This window comes from Elaeis guineensis, chromosome 5 (genome assembly GCF_000442705.2).
Source record: "Elaeis guineensis isolate ETL-2024a chromosome 5, EG11, whole genome shotgun sequence".
In the NCBI taxonomy this organism is placed as follows: domain Eukaryota; kingdom Viridiplantae; phylum Streptophyta; class Magnoliopsida; order Arecales; family Arecaceae; genus Elaeis; species Elaeis guineensis.
The window spans coordinates 15,754,974-15,767,369 of NC_025997.2; the positions used below are offsets into that span (position 1 = coordinate 15,754,974).

General features: G+C 36.9%; 2 protein-coding genes across 2 annotated transcripts; one reads left to right on the forward strand and one right to left on the reverse strand.

Moving 5' to 3' along the window:
- The first annotated feature begins 4,768 nt into the window (after positions 1–4,768).
- On the forward strand, positions 4,769–7,181 carry LOC105044996 (uncharacterized). The gene has a single exon (XM_010923137.4). It carries the CDS (start codon positions 5,490–5,492, stop codon positions 6,465–6,467), a length of 978 nt encoding a protein of 325 aa, XP_010921439.1. The 5' UTR covers positions 4,769–5,489; the 3' UTR covers positions 6,468–7,181.
- Positions 7,182–8,266: 1,085 nt separating this feature from the next.
- On the reverse strand, positions 8,267–10,667 carry LOC105044998 (pentatricopeptide repeat-containing protein At5g48910). The gene is given in 2 exon segments (XM_010923138.3): positions 8,267–10,325; positions 10,328–10,667. Coding segments are annotated over 2 exon segments (1,977 nt in total). The 5' UTR covers positions 10,632–10,667; the 3' UTR covers positions 8,267–8,652.
- Positions 10,668–12,396: the final 1,729 nt, after the last annotated feature.

The following is a 12,396-nucleotide window of genomic DNA, read 5'->3' on the forward strand; positions in this document are numbered from 1 at the left end:
GGGTACATAAACTGGTGGCCTGTCACTTGCATGCATGCATGCATGTGTTTGTGTAAATGCTTTTATTAAAAGAATGACTGGTTGCTAGGTGATTGTGCAAATGGTTGTAAGAAAATAAAGCCTATAGCTGTGCTCTTGGCATTGAAAACGAGCGGGGTTTTAGTCTGGCATGGGCCTTATATAATCTTCCTTCTTTGCTAACTTAGTTTTGGGATGGGTTATTGACGCACAAAATGTCTTCTTTAATATTTTCTCCTGATTAATCCAGCAGGGGGTCTAAGAATAGCCATTGAGGAATGTTTATTCTCAATTTCCTAGTTTTTTTTTTTTGTTTTATGATAGGGAGGTTACTGCCGGCGGATGCGTCATCCAATGTTCAAAACTAAAACCTAGATGTGGGACAGTAAGGAGTAGCCTTAATTTGCTAGACATGGTCCTCTATTATAGATCGTATACTTGGGAAGGTCATTGGATTCGGTAGGGCCGGAGGTTTAGAGTTTAGAGGTGGGTGGAAAGTATGTGTTCAGTTTAATTTTTATTAAATAAATTTGTATGACATGCAGACAAATTATATTATGGACTCGGTTGGTTCGTGTGAGGTGGGTTTTGGTATTTTTTTTATGGGATGAAAAATGATGATATTTTTTTATTCAAAATATCCATCCAAATTTTACAAGATATCATGAATAATTAAGGGAACAATATTGAATATTGATAATATAATATAATATTAATATTATAATATTTATATTTATTATATTTTAATATATATATTAATATAATATTTTTATTATTAATATTAATATAGTATTTATATTAATATATTAATATTTTTAGTAATACAATATAATATATTATATTTATTAAGATATTAATAAATTTATTATATTAAGATATTAATATTGTACTAACATAATATAATATATGTTATAAATTATCATGATCTAATGTTATATTATCATATATTAATATTATTTTTATATTAATATAAATATAATATTATTATTTATATAAAGTTTAGCAGTAAAATGTAAGGTTATATATATATATATATATATATATATATATATATATATATTAAAGATATAATTGGTGTTTTATATAGTATTTTTAGAAAAATATGTGTTTAATTAAACATAAGTTGTTCTTTAATAAGTTATTTGTTTATGATCAATCAAACATAAATTATTTTTTTAAAAAAATTATTTTAAAAAAAAAATGAGTCACATATGCACTTGACGTGCACGAGTATTCAAAAAGATGGGTGGAATTGTGGACTGGTGAACTTGATTTCATTGATGATCGGGTTGAAATGGATTAGAGGGTTCAAACCATTGAATTTGAAACTGATCTGGTTGATGCATGGATTTAGTTGATTTCTTTGAGATCTGAGCTTTATTACTGTTAAAACATGTTAATCGGGTGGGTTCCTGTTGAATCTTGTCCCGTTCCATACCTGATTGTTGATTCAGAGGTTCCCACGGTCATCAGCAATGATTGCGTGTGTAGGACCGTTAAGGGCCACAATCTCTGTTGCTGGTGATGGAGTAATTAATTTCAATCTTTCCACAAATTTTTGTGGGCCTTCCAGTGTTCTTCTATTTAGTGTCTTGCCGTACATTAGCAATAGCAATCACTCCCAACTGCTCCAATAATAACCTGCGAATAAAGCTAGGGGGTGGAGAGTTATTGTTAGCTTGGCCCGTAAGTTATATCTGGTAGGGGGAGTAAGGGAGCGGATACCAGATGTGGTGGCATATGATCCCAAATGCCACCAAAAACGGGTGTGCAGATTAGGCTGGAGCTATCTGGGATCGAATGTGGCCTATACGATGTAATTCTACTTCATCACTTGGATTTCTTGTTGACGTTTAGTTTATTAAATGTTTGATGGGGCCATGGCAGTGACTGAGCAGGTGTTCCAGAAACAAGATTATTATTGTGATGGAGCATATTTAGTTTTTGATAATCAAAGTTGGATTCTACATATAGGATCTGATTTCTTATCCATCGAATTTGGATGTTGTTATGTTTGAATTCAAAACCTGATAACCTGGCTTGGCTATATGACTTAGGCTTTTTTTCTTTTATATATATATATATATATATATATATATATATATATATTTTCAAATTAAGCTAGTGACTTGTCTTGGATATTTTTCAATCAATGGTCTCCGGCCATCTTGCTCTTGCCGTGAGAATTTTAATTTAAAGTGAGAAACTCTCATTAAACAATTAATATGGGACTAAATAAAATCGGTGCCTTCAACTCTTTTACATCTTATCCCTTAAATCAAATATTAGGGATCACAAGTCAGCTGGTTTCCCATTTATTTTACTCTTAACCTTGGCTGCCTCTAATCTCGATCATGCATTAGTGCTAAGTCTCATGTCTCCTCCTTGCTCGAGATTGCCTTTTGTCTTCGGATTCTCCTTGTTGGACTAGAGTCGGTGCTCTCCCTCTCCTTTCTTCTCTTCATCCTTCTCTCCTTCTCCTTCTTTTGGTTATCTAAAGCCTTAGAACCACCCAAAGTTCTAGAGTTTGGTCCTGATATCAGCCATGTGGATTCCGGCAAGATCTTCTTAGACAACATCTTCAATCTTGGGGCTTCTATAGATCTCTTCTCTTAACAAGTTGCCTCTAAAGCTGTCTATGGACATGCTCACTTCTTCGATGAGGTATCCTCCTCTCAAAATCTCTTTCCCCATCTTTCCAAGCCTGTCCCCCCATTCGAGATCGAAAAATTTTAGATTTTTATTTTTTTATTTTTTATTTATTTTTTTTGTTTCTTGATTTCATCTTAGACTTATTAACTCAAATCTTTGGAATCTCATTTTTTTTATTTTTTTTTTCTATTTTTAATAAGGAAGGTTTCTTGGATCTAAACTAAAGAAGCTGTTATTAGGTGCCAAATCTGATCCAATGAATGGAGAGACTTATCTAAAGGTGACAGTTATTAGCCTATGATCCAATCTTTTTTTTAAAGGTTTTTAGGTTTTTTTGGTCTTTAGGTTCCGTTTTGGAAAGGTAGGATTTTTATTCTTGATTTGGGGAAATTAGGGTTTTGAGGATGGCCATGGGAAGCTGCATCGGGATGGTGAATGGAAACAATAGTGCTTCCTCGATTACAATCTGATAAACCAAATTGAGTTTTTTACATTGGTTTGAACTGGTTTTATTATGAGGTTAGTTTGGTTTTGGTTTTACTTTTAAAAAATCAATTTAACTCAATCCAATTTGAGCAATACCCCTAAATTGATCCAACTCAATCCGTGTTCATTCATTTTTGCTGATGGTTAATTTCAATGGTGCTGTTAGTGTGCATAAAGAGCTGAGTGTGGTTTTCTTAGACATCAAGACTCTACCGCTCGAAGTATTTATCTCCTTGTACACAGCTATAAGAAGAGTTAAGGATAGGATGGAAAGGGTTGATTGCTACTAAATGTTTGTTTACTACTTCCCGTATCCTCTTAAAAGTAACTCCGTTACAATACCGCTTTTTTCTCCTTCGGATTAATAGTCCACAAAAGGCCACCTGTGAGGAGCATCCATTGTTCAAGATATTGTATATATTAAGCATTTGTTTGGATTTTTTTTTTTTTCTCTATAGGATTGGATTGATAATTTTGTAAGATTTATAGATTGAGTACAACTAACAAGATCACATGACTATAGGTTAGACTAGATTTATATTCATAAAATATCCAAGAATTGCTTTGAAATGAGTTGATATAAATTTTATAGGGAGAAAAAAAGGGCTTGGATTTTTTTTTCTTCTAGACCCACTTCAAAGTTACTTCTAGATATTTTATGAAGATAGATTCAACTTATTACAATGGTTCAATGAATCCTATAGAATTTTTAGCATATAGAAAATTTCAAATAGATCCTAAAGGATTCTTTCTCCCTATATATTGAAGTAGAGAAGATTGGGATCGAGTTACTGCATGAGGTTGGACTTTGGAATCTTCCGAGTAGGGATAGCAATGGATCAGGTTGATTGATACTTGTATCTATCTCGACAGAAAAAAATCATATCCATATCATCACATATCCATCTCGTTTCGGGTCAAATATATCTGAATTGGTCTCCCTTCCTCCTCCCCCATCTTCGTCATTGGCCCACCACCATTGCGGTCTGATCCAACCATCTTCAAATCCTATAAAATATCATGCTTCCACCAAGACTAAGCTCTCAAAACCTCAAGGACCAACTCATACCGCCATAACTCGCACAAAATTTTATATGCTCGAGAAAAAACCCCGATCAAAACCTAAAAATCCCTCCAATCTCCCTCAGGTATTCTCTTTCCCTAATTGGGACCAACTCATACCTCCACAACTCACACAAAATCCCATATGCTCAAGAAAAAAAAATCCCAATCAGAACCTAAAGAACTCCTTCAATCTTTCTCAGGTGCTCTCCTTCCCCACAGATCTCGAAAAAAAAGAATAAAATAAAAAAATAATTAAAAAGGAAAAAAAATGATCGGTCTATATGGGAAAAGATCTTATCTGTTAACTTTTTTCATCTTTCTTTTGTTTCTTATTGATTTTTTTAATGTTTTCTTCTTTTTTCCTTAAGTTTTTTCTGTTCTAAGAGTCTTGATCGGGTGGGATGCTTGAAGTGGCAGAATAGGGAAGCTTAGATGATGGATGGCTAGGGTTTCGATATCCGGCCGCCACCATTAGGGGTGGGGACTTGTTGGTTGGAGAGAGAGAGAGAGAGAGAGAGAGGGTTGGGGGTGTGCGGGTTTGATGTAAACGAGAGAAGAAGAGAGAGGTGGGGGCAGATTTGATGTAAACAAGAGAGAGAGAGAGGGGAGGTTTAAATTTAAATTAAAGATATATTAGGATCGATTTTGGATGGGGTATATATCATTATTAGTGTTCGATTTGAATCCACTTTAAATATTTTTTTTAAATCTATACTCATCACATCTCTTAATTGGATTGGATAAAATCTATCCCATTTATATGGGATCGGATCAAATATCCACTAGATTGAGAAAAATTACTATCCCTACCGTTGAGCATATTTATATAGATAACAATATATTTTCTTATCGATGTCATAAAAAATTTCCACGTTCGAGGGCCAACTCTAAGATCATGGAGAGAATTTGTAAACAAAAAAAGGAAGCCAAAAAAATAGGGAAAGAAAGAAACTAAAATACCGTTTTTCTATTTGTTCAGGTCACTCTTAATTTCTCATAGTTACCTTTCAAGGAGTCAACCCGGTCAATCAGCCAAGAGCACTACAACAATACGGTATCACGTGCTGTGCGTGTGCCTGGCGTTTACCCTACGCCGGCGAGGGATTTGCCGGTTTCATGGACAAAATTTCGAATTCGTTTCTGATTTCAAAGCTCCAGACTCCCTCCTGACTTCACTTCGCTCCGTCTTCCTTGTCTCGTTCTCCTCCTTCCCTCCTGTCCTCTCCGTTGTGGATCTAGGGCTAGGGTTAGTTTCTTCCCTTTTCTTTATGGAGAATCCTACGCTGCGGCTGGTCGTAGAGAAGGGCCCGAAGGAGGGGGAGACCCTGGAGTGCAAGCACCGTGCCCTCACACGCATCGGCCGCGTCGTGAAGGGCAACACCTTCGCCATCCGGGACCCCGGCATCTCTCAGAAGCACCTCGCCTTCGAATTCCTCTCCGATGTTTCCCGGTGGGCTGTCTATGACCTTGATACCTCTAATGGCACCCTCGTCAACGACGCCAAAGTCGCACCCTCCGTCCCCTTCCTCCTCTCCGACGGCGACTCCATCAAGATCGGCGAGATGACTTCAATCTCCGTCAGGATCTCCGGGGAAAGGCCTCATATTGACGTGGCGCTGCCGCTGGAGGAGAAGGAAGAGATGACTTGGGCTCGGCAGCGGGGGCGGAGGAGAGGAGCACCTCCTGCAAGATCTGTGGCCGAGCCGCCCTCGGATGCGGTCGTGGAGGAGGAAAGTGAAGCGCCGGCGAGATATGGTTTGAGGAGGAGAGGGAGATCGAAGAAGGCTTCTGTTTCTTCCAGAATCTCAATGAAAGATGAAATTTTGGACGCCGTGGTGGTGGAGGAGAGTACTGAAGTATCAAAGAATGCAGGGAGGGGGAGAGGGAGGGGAAGAAGGCCTGCAACAAGGGCTTCTTCTGCTAGGTTTTCCAAGGAGGAGAAGCCTTTGGGTTCAGTTCCAGTAACTAATGCAGAGACTGTGGAAGCTACTGAGAAGGGGGATTTCAGGGTGGAAGCTAATAATACTGGTGATGGGGTGAAATTGGCTGAGAGAGGAGCAGGGGAGGTGGGGCAAGAGAAGGGAGAAGATGATATGGATAAGATGACCCTCGGGGAGTGGTTTGATCGAATGGAAAAGTTCTTGCCCATGATGATTAATGACATATCAGAGGAAATCATTTCAAGCTTGAGGGAGAAAGCTCAGCGCTTTGATGAATTCATAGTTCAAAGTGCGAATGCCAACTAATTCATATGGGTATGTTGAACGCTCTCAAGCAAAGAACAATTCCTTCCTATATATTGACCATAGAATTTAATTTCTTGCTTCACCTATTTCCTCATGACATCCTGAGTGATCGAATTTGTATGGCTTTGTACAATGACAGTATGTATGCGTTAGATAGGAGGAATGGAAACTTTAGTGGTTCTAGTTTTTGGTTTGTTATGATAATGAGAGGAATGATTTGGATGGCAGTTCTTTCCTTCTAGCAGGGAAATTTTCTTATACAAGACAGGTACAGGTTTGGGCAAATGACCAAATATTTTTAGAAGTTCTTGGAGGAGAGTAGATAAAATGGTGGATCTTGTGGCAAGTTTCTCAACATCTAGGGTTTCTTCTTTCCCAAATGCGATACATTATATAAGTTTATCTGTATCAAATAGGTAAGTTGTCAAGCAATTGTCTTAGAAGAAAATTGCAGTCATTAAGGTTTTTTTTCTTTTTAAGAAAAAAGGTGCTCACGATGGGAGGAAAGAAGGAAGAAGATAAAACTTATTACAAATTTGTGCGCCTCCCTTTGTTGCTTTGCTGATGTGATCTTTGTGTACTGTTGGGATAAATAGCATAATCATAGGCATATGACTTTGTGCATGAGTACAGTTCAAGCTTATCTTATGTATACTATTGTTCTGCACTGTTTATGACTTGAACTTCCTTTTCCAAGCTCAGCAATATTCCTGTCTCTGCAACTGTGTATATGGAGATGATTTGCATCTATGAAGTGCATGGATTTCTAATTCATGAATCCAATTGCAGCTTGGCATCCATCAGTATTAGTCAGGAGTGAGAACCATTTACTTTTAACTTGCCAATATATGCATGCACCATCACATTGTCTTCTCCTATTCTTTCCATGTTCACCATTTTCTTTGATACAGCATTCCGAAAATGTAAGAATCTTAAGGCGTGCAATATTCAATTTGCTGGTAATTGGGTTGGTAGCAGCCAGCCATTTTATTCATCTTCTTTTGCAGATGGTAACCAATTCATGGTGATTCTGTGTAAGGTTCTTTACATGCTTCTCCAGCTGACTTGGTACCTTTACAATTAAAGGCACTGAGTAAGAATGTTGCATGTGTTTGAGTTGGAACTCTTGGTTAGCTGCCTCTATGAAATTGTTAGCTGTACCTTGTACCTCTTCGCTTCTTCCATAACCAATCATATGTGCACCTATGAACTGCAGATAAACTCCTTGCTTGTTTTGGTTAGACACTGACCTGTTGAATATTATAAAAGGACTTAATTAATCGATCTATGCTTCTTTTGGTCCACCTGTAGTTCAGAATTCTTGACAATCTAGTAAATCAAGCTTGCCCCTATCCCTGTGATAGCATAACAAGGCCAAACACTAATGCCTAAAAATGATCATCCTGAAAGAGAAAAACCTTCACTGTTACTTTCTGTTGACTTGGTTTTTCTTTTCAAACTTGTAACAATATTTTTTTCCTTCCAAATAAACAGAATAAAGTAAAATATTAAGATTTTCTACATCTTAGATGATAGCACCGAAATAGAAACTGGTACAGAAAAGGGACAGGGAGTTACCATAGCGATATTAACACCGGTAAAGAAAAGCTTCTATTTAGGTCACCTTAATGCTGCAAGCAATCTTGCTGTAGGTAAAGTAATATTATCTGTATCACCAGTTGCTTTTAGAAAAAGAAATTGAATTAATAAGCAGTATGTGATAATGCTACATTCGTACGTACGTATATATACGTTTGTATGTATGTATCGATATTTTGCTCGATTGTTGTTGCAAAAACTTGCAGTTTTAAATGTCTGATGATGTGTAAATTGCTTGACTGTGAACTTTAAAAGTCACAGGTCATTGTTATACATTCTGTAGCAAAATTATTTTTCACAGATAGACACAGTATTAGTAGAAGCAACAGTAGCTGTCATACACTCTGGAGGCAAAACCCTAGACATCCTTCCTAATCTATATTTTCCATTATGATGACAGTAGTAGCATGCTCTTTTTTGACCTGGTCATTGCAATATTGGTTCTTTGCATCACCTTCACAGCTCGATACTAGTCATAGCGATGCTTGTCATTGCAATATTGATTACTTCCTTTGCACCACCTACATAGCTCAGTAACAGTCACAGTGATGGCAATCCGACTCTTGGCCTTGGTGCATCTCTAAGTTCACCAAAAGTCCATGCAAGAGCATTTCCCTTCTTTAAAACAATGGTAGCGGACACGATCTCTTACAACAATCTCCCTGTCGTACACACGTGAGATTAGTTTTATTGCGAGGTGACAATCCTCACATACACGTAAATTCTTCATAATTCTAATGGTTGTCCCAGGTGTGGTATTAAGCAACCCAAATGCAATGGCAAGCTTCTCACTGTGGTAGCTAAGTGCAGTCTCCTTGTCCTCCTCATCAATATCAAACAACACCTGGCCGGTGTTTGGAGCATAACCCTCTAATTTTAACCGTTCCAACATCTCCTCTATCATCAAGTTAATCTCCTTTGTACTTGGATGTGTACAATCTCCTACAATAAATTTGTGAATCATGCCATCCAATTCTATTAAGCTGCTCCCTGGAATAGTTTTTACTCCTCGATCCTTCATCAACTTCCTCACTTTCGAAACATCATTCCACCTCCCTGCTTTTGCATAAATATTCGACAACAGAGTGTATCGGCCACTGTTCTCTGGCTCTAATTCAAGCAAGATATTTCCAACCTTCTCAGCCAATTGTGCATTTCCATGAATCCTGCAGGCATTTAACAGAGCTCCCCATACAGCAGCATTTGGCGTGATAGGCATTGAATTTATCATCTCCTCAGCCTCCCTAAATAGCCCTGCTCGGCCTAAAAGGTCCACCATGCACCCATAGTGCTCTACTTTAGGTGTCATGCCATACTCTTGCTTCATTAAATTAAAGAATTGCTTGCCTTCTTTCACCAATCCACCATGTGAACATGCACTCAACACATTTACAAAGGTTATCATGTCTGGCCTAAACTTCTCCCTTTCCATTCGGAAGAAAAGCTCAATGGCCTCCCTTGCATGGCCATGCATCGCAAACCCTCCAATCATGGCATTCCATGAGAAAATTTCTTTGGTTGCAGTTTTCTCAAAGGCCTCTGATGCCAAGTCCAGACGACCACATTTCGCATACATGTCAACCAAAGATGTCCCAAGAACAGCATCAACATGAACAGAGTTCCGTTCAATATAAGCATGGATCCATCTGCCTTGCTCCAGTGCACCCACATTGGCAGAAGCTGCAAGTACACTCGAGAAAACAAACTTCTTTGGTTTAATACCCTCCCTTAGCATCTTTTGGAATGTAGCCAGAGCGTCCGCAAAATGATCACAATGCACGTAACCATCAATCATGGCGCTCCAAGAAACCTCATCTCTTTGTGGCATCTTATCAAATAATCCTCTTGATTCTTTGATCATACCATTTCTTGCATACCCAGAGATCATTGCATTCCATGATCCAATGTTTCTGCAAGGCATGACATCAAACAAATCTCTTGCTGCCTCTAGTTCTCCTTCTCTCATGTACCCATCTATCATTGCATTCCAACACACAGGGTCCGATCCATTGCCCGCAATAAGCATTCGGCGTGCTTCAATCAGCATACCAAAGGCAGCATACATCTGAATTCCAGCACTTACTACATACCCATCTTGCTCGAGTCCATACTTGACAGCACTGGCGTGCAACTGACATCCTGCTTGAAGAGCCTTGGCAGCAGTGCATGCCTTGAAGAGGGATGGGAAGGTAAACTTGTTGGGTGTGGAACCCTGTGCCATCATGCTGCGGTAGAAGGAGATGGCTTTGCGTGGAATATGTTATCGAGGGAGCCTCTGATCAAGGCATTCCACAAGAAGGCATGGGGGTCAGGCACTTGGTCGAACACTTTGACTGCAGAGTCGAAGCTGGAGAATCCAGGATTGGCATAATTTCTCACGAGGGAGCCGGCCAGGTAGTTGTCTTGGGAGAGGCCTTGTTTGATGAGAATGGCGTGGGCTTGCTTGAGGAGAGGGAAGGAGCGGTGGCACTTGGTGTCGAGGAGGTGAGCAAGGGAGGTTCTATTGGGATTTTGAGATAGTGGACGAGCTGTGGTGGTTGGAGGAGGCTCTGTAGCCATAGCCATCTACGATGGGAGGGCTTTGGATCATAAGAAACCAACGAGCGCTGTAATAGCGTTATGAATCGGCTCGATCTCAGACGTGGCCCTAAATGTTTCATGATAAGGTGGGCCAGGTTTGGAGGACCCACCGGAATACAAAAAGAATTTTTTTTACATACATACCCTCTTAAATAATATCATACTTTGCATGGACATTCTTTTAAAACTAATATTTACATGTATATCTTTATAAAATAGTTATTTTACATGCATATCTTTTTTTTTTTTTATATATATATATCCATATTATTTAATATTGTTAAAAATTAACGGTTTCTATTTTAATGATTGAATATCCTTAATAGATAGGTATATAAAAAAAATATTTATAAAGATATACATATAAATAACAGTTTTATGAGGATATTCATGTAATTTTATATATTTAAGAGGGTTTAATGCAAAATTTAGATTTTTTTTAATCTATTTCAACTTGTTTAAATAATTAGATTATTTTCATATTTACTTCTTAATATTTTCTGTGAAAAAATTATTTAGGAAAAAGGATAGTATATCCTATCATTCTATTTGAAAATAAATAAATAAATAAAATTATTCATGGATCCGATTCAAAAGTTATTCTCTAAGTTTATTTTTGTATATGTTAATATTTCATACATTAGCTAGCTTAAGATATAAAAAAAAACAAAAACTAGACTCAAAGATTTTGGCTCATTTATAGGTTTCTTGTTCATGCTAGAGCTAGTCTAAGCTTTGGTCAAGCTCAAACAAACACCTTGCTCATTTGAATAAATTGATGGTGAATTAGTTTATACCATTGTAAACTTACAATTATAGATATCATATTTATGAGCTGTCATAAAAATTCATAAAAAAAAAAATCAAAGATGCCTCATGATAGGGGGTTTGTTGCAGTCAAAATCCAAGTTGGAGAGATTTGATGAGCTCAAGTTGAAGAGCTAGGATGGACTTTGAGCTAGAAAAATCGGACGATTGATGAACGATGAATGAGTTGTTGTAGTTAAGCTCAAAAAAAGAGATCTGCTAAAAGTCTTCATCCAAATTAATCACAATCTTTCTTATTGGCTAATCAGAAAAGATTTTTTTTTTTTTACCTCGAGTATCTGTACTGGCAATCTTTTTATCTTTTTAATAGCTTGGATTGTTGAATTGAAAGTGAACTTATTATGAGTTTCAAAAAATTGAGGCTCTAAAAAAAAATTGACTTAAGATATCTAATGTAAGACATGGTCTTCGATCACATAGCCATAGAGTTTGTTAATGAGTCGAAAGGATTTTTAAGTCCTTTTGATTTTGCTCAAAGGTGATTGATGTTGTTCTTCTGTCCATGAGCATAATAGTAATAAAGAAGCTTGATCATTATAATATATCGTATGCCTTTAAGAGATTCTAATCATATTCTGTATTTTAATATATACCTTTTTATATGCATATATAATAATAAATTTACAAGTTGATTTTTGATAAATAAGATATAATAGTTATTATAAATAAAAAAAATAAAATAGAATAACCTCATAATTAGTGAAAGAACTTTCAAATTTTTTTTGTTATTTAATAATTAAATCTATTTTTTTCGGAGCAATGCTTTCACAAAAGAATATTAAGGAGTGAGTATAAGAATAATCTAAATATTTAAACAAATTAAATAGATAAGAATAATTTTTTTTATATGTAAACTCTTCTAAATATGTAAAATTGTATTATGACCCTCGCAAAGCTGTTATTTGTATGTAAATCCTTATAA

Excerpts from the sequence above, each read along its gene's own strand:
- LOC105044996 (XM_010923137.4), top strand. The coding sequence starts at position 5,490 with ATGGAGAATCCTACGCTGCGGCTGGTCGTAGAGAAGGGCCCGAAGGAG.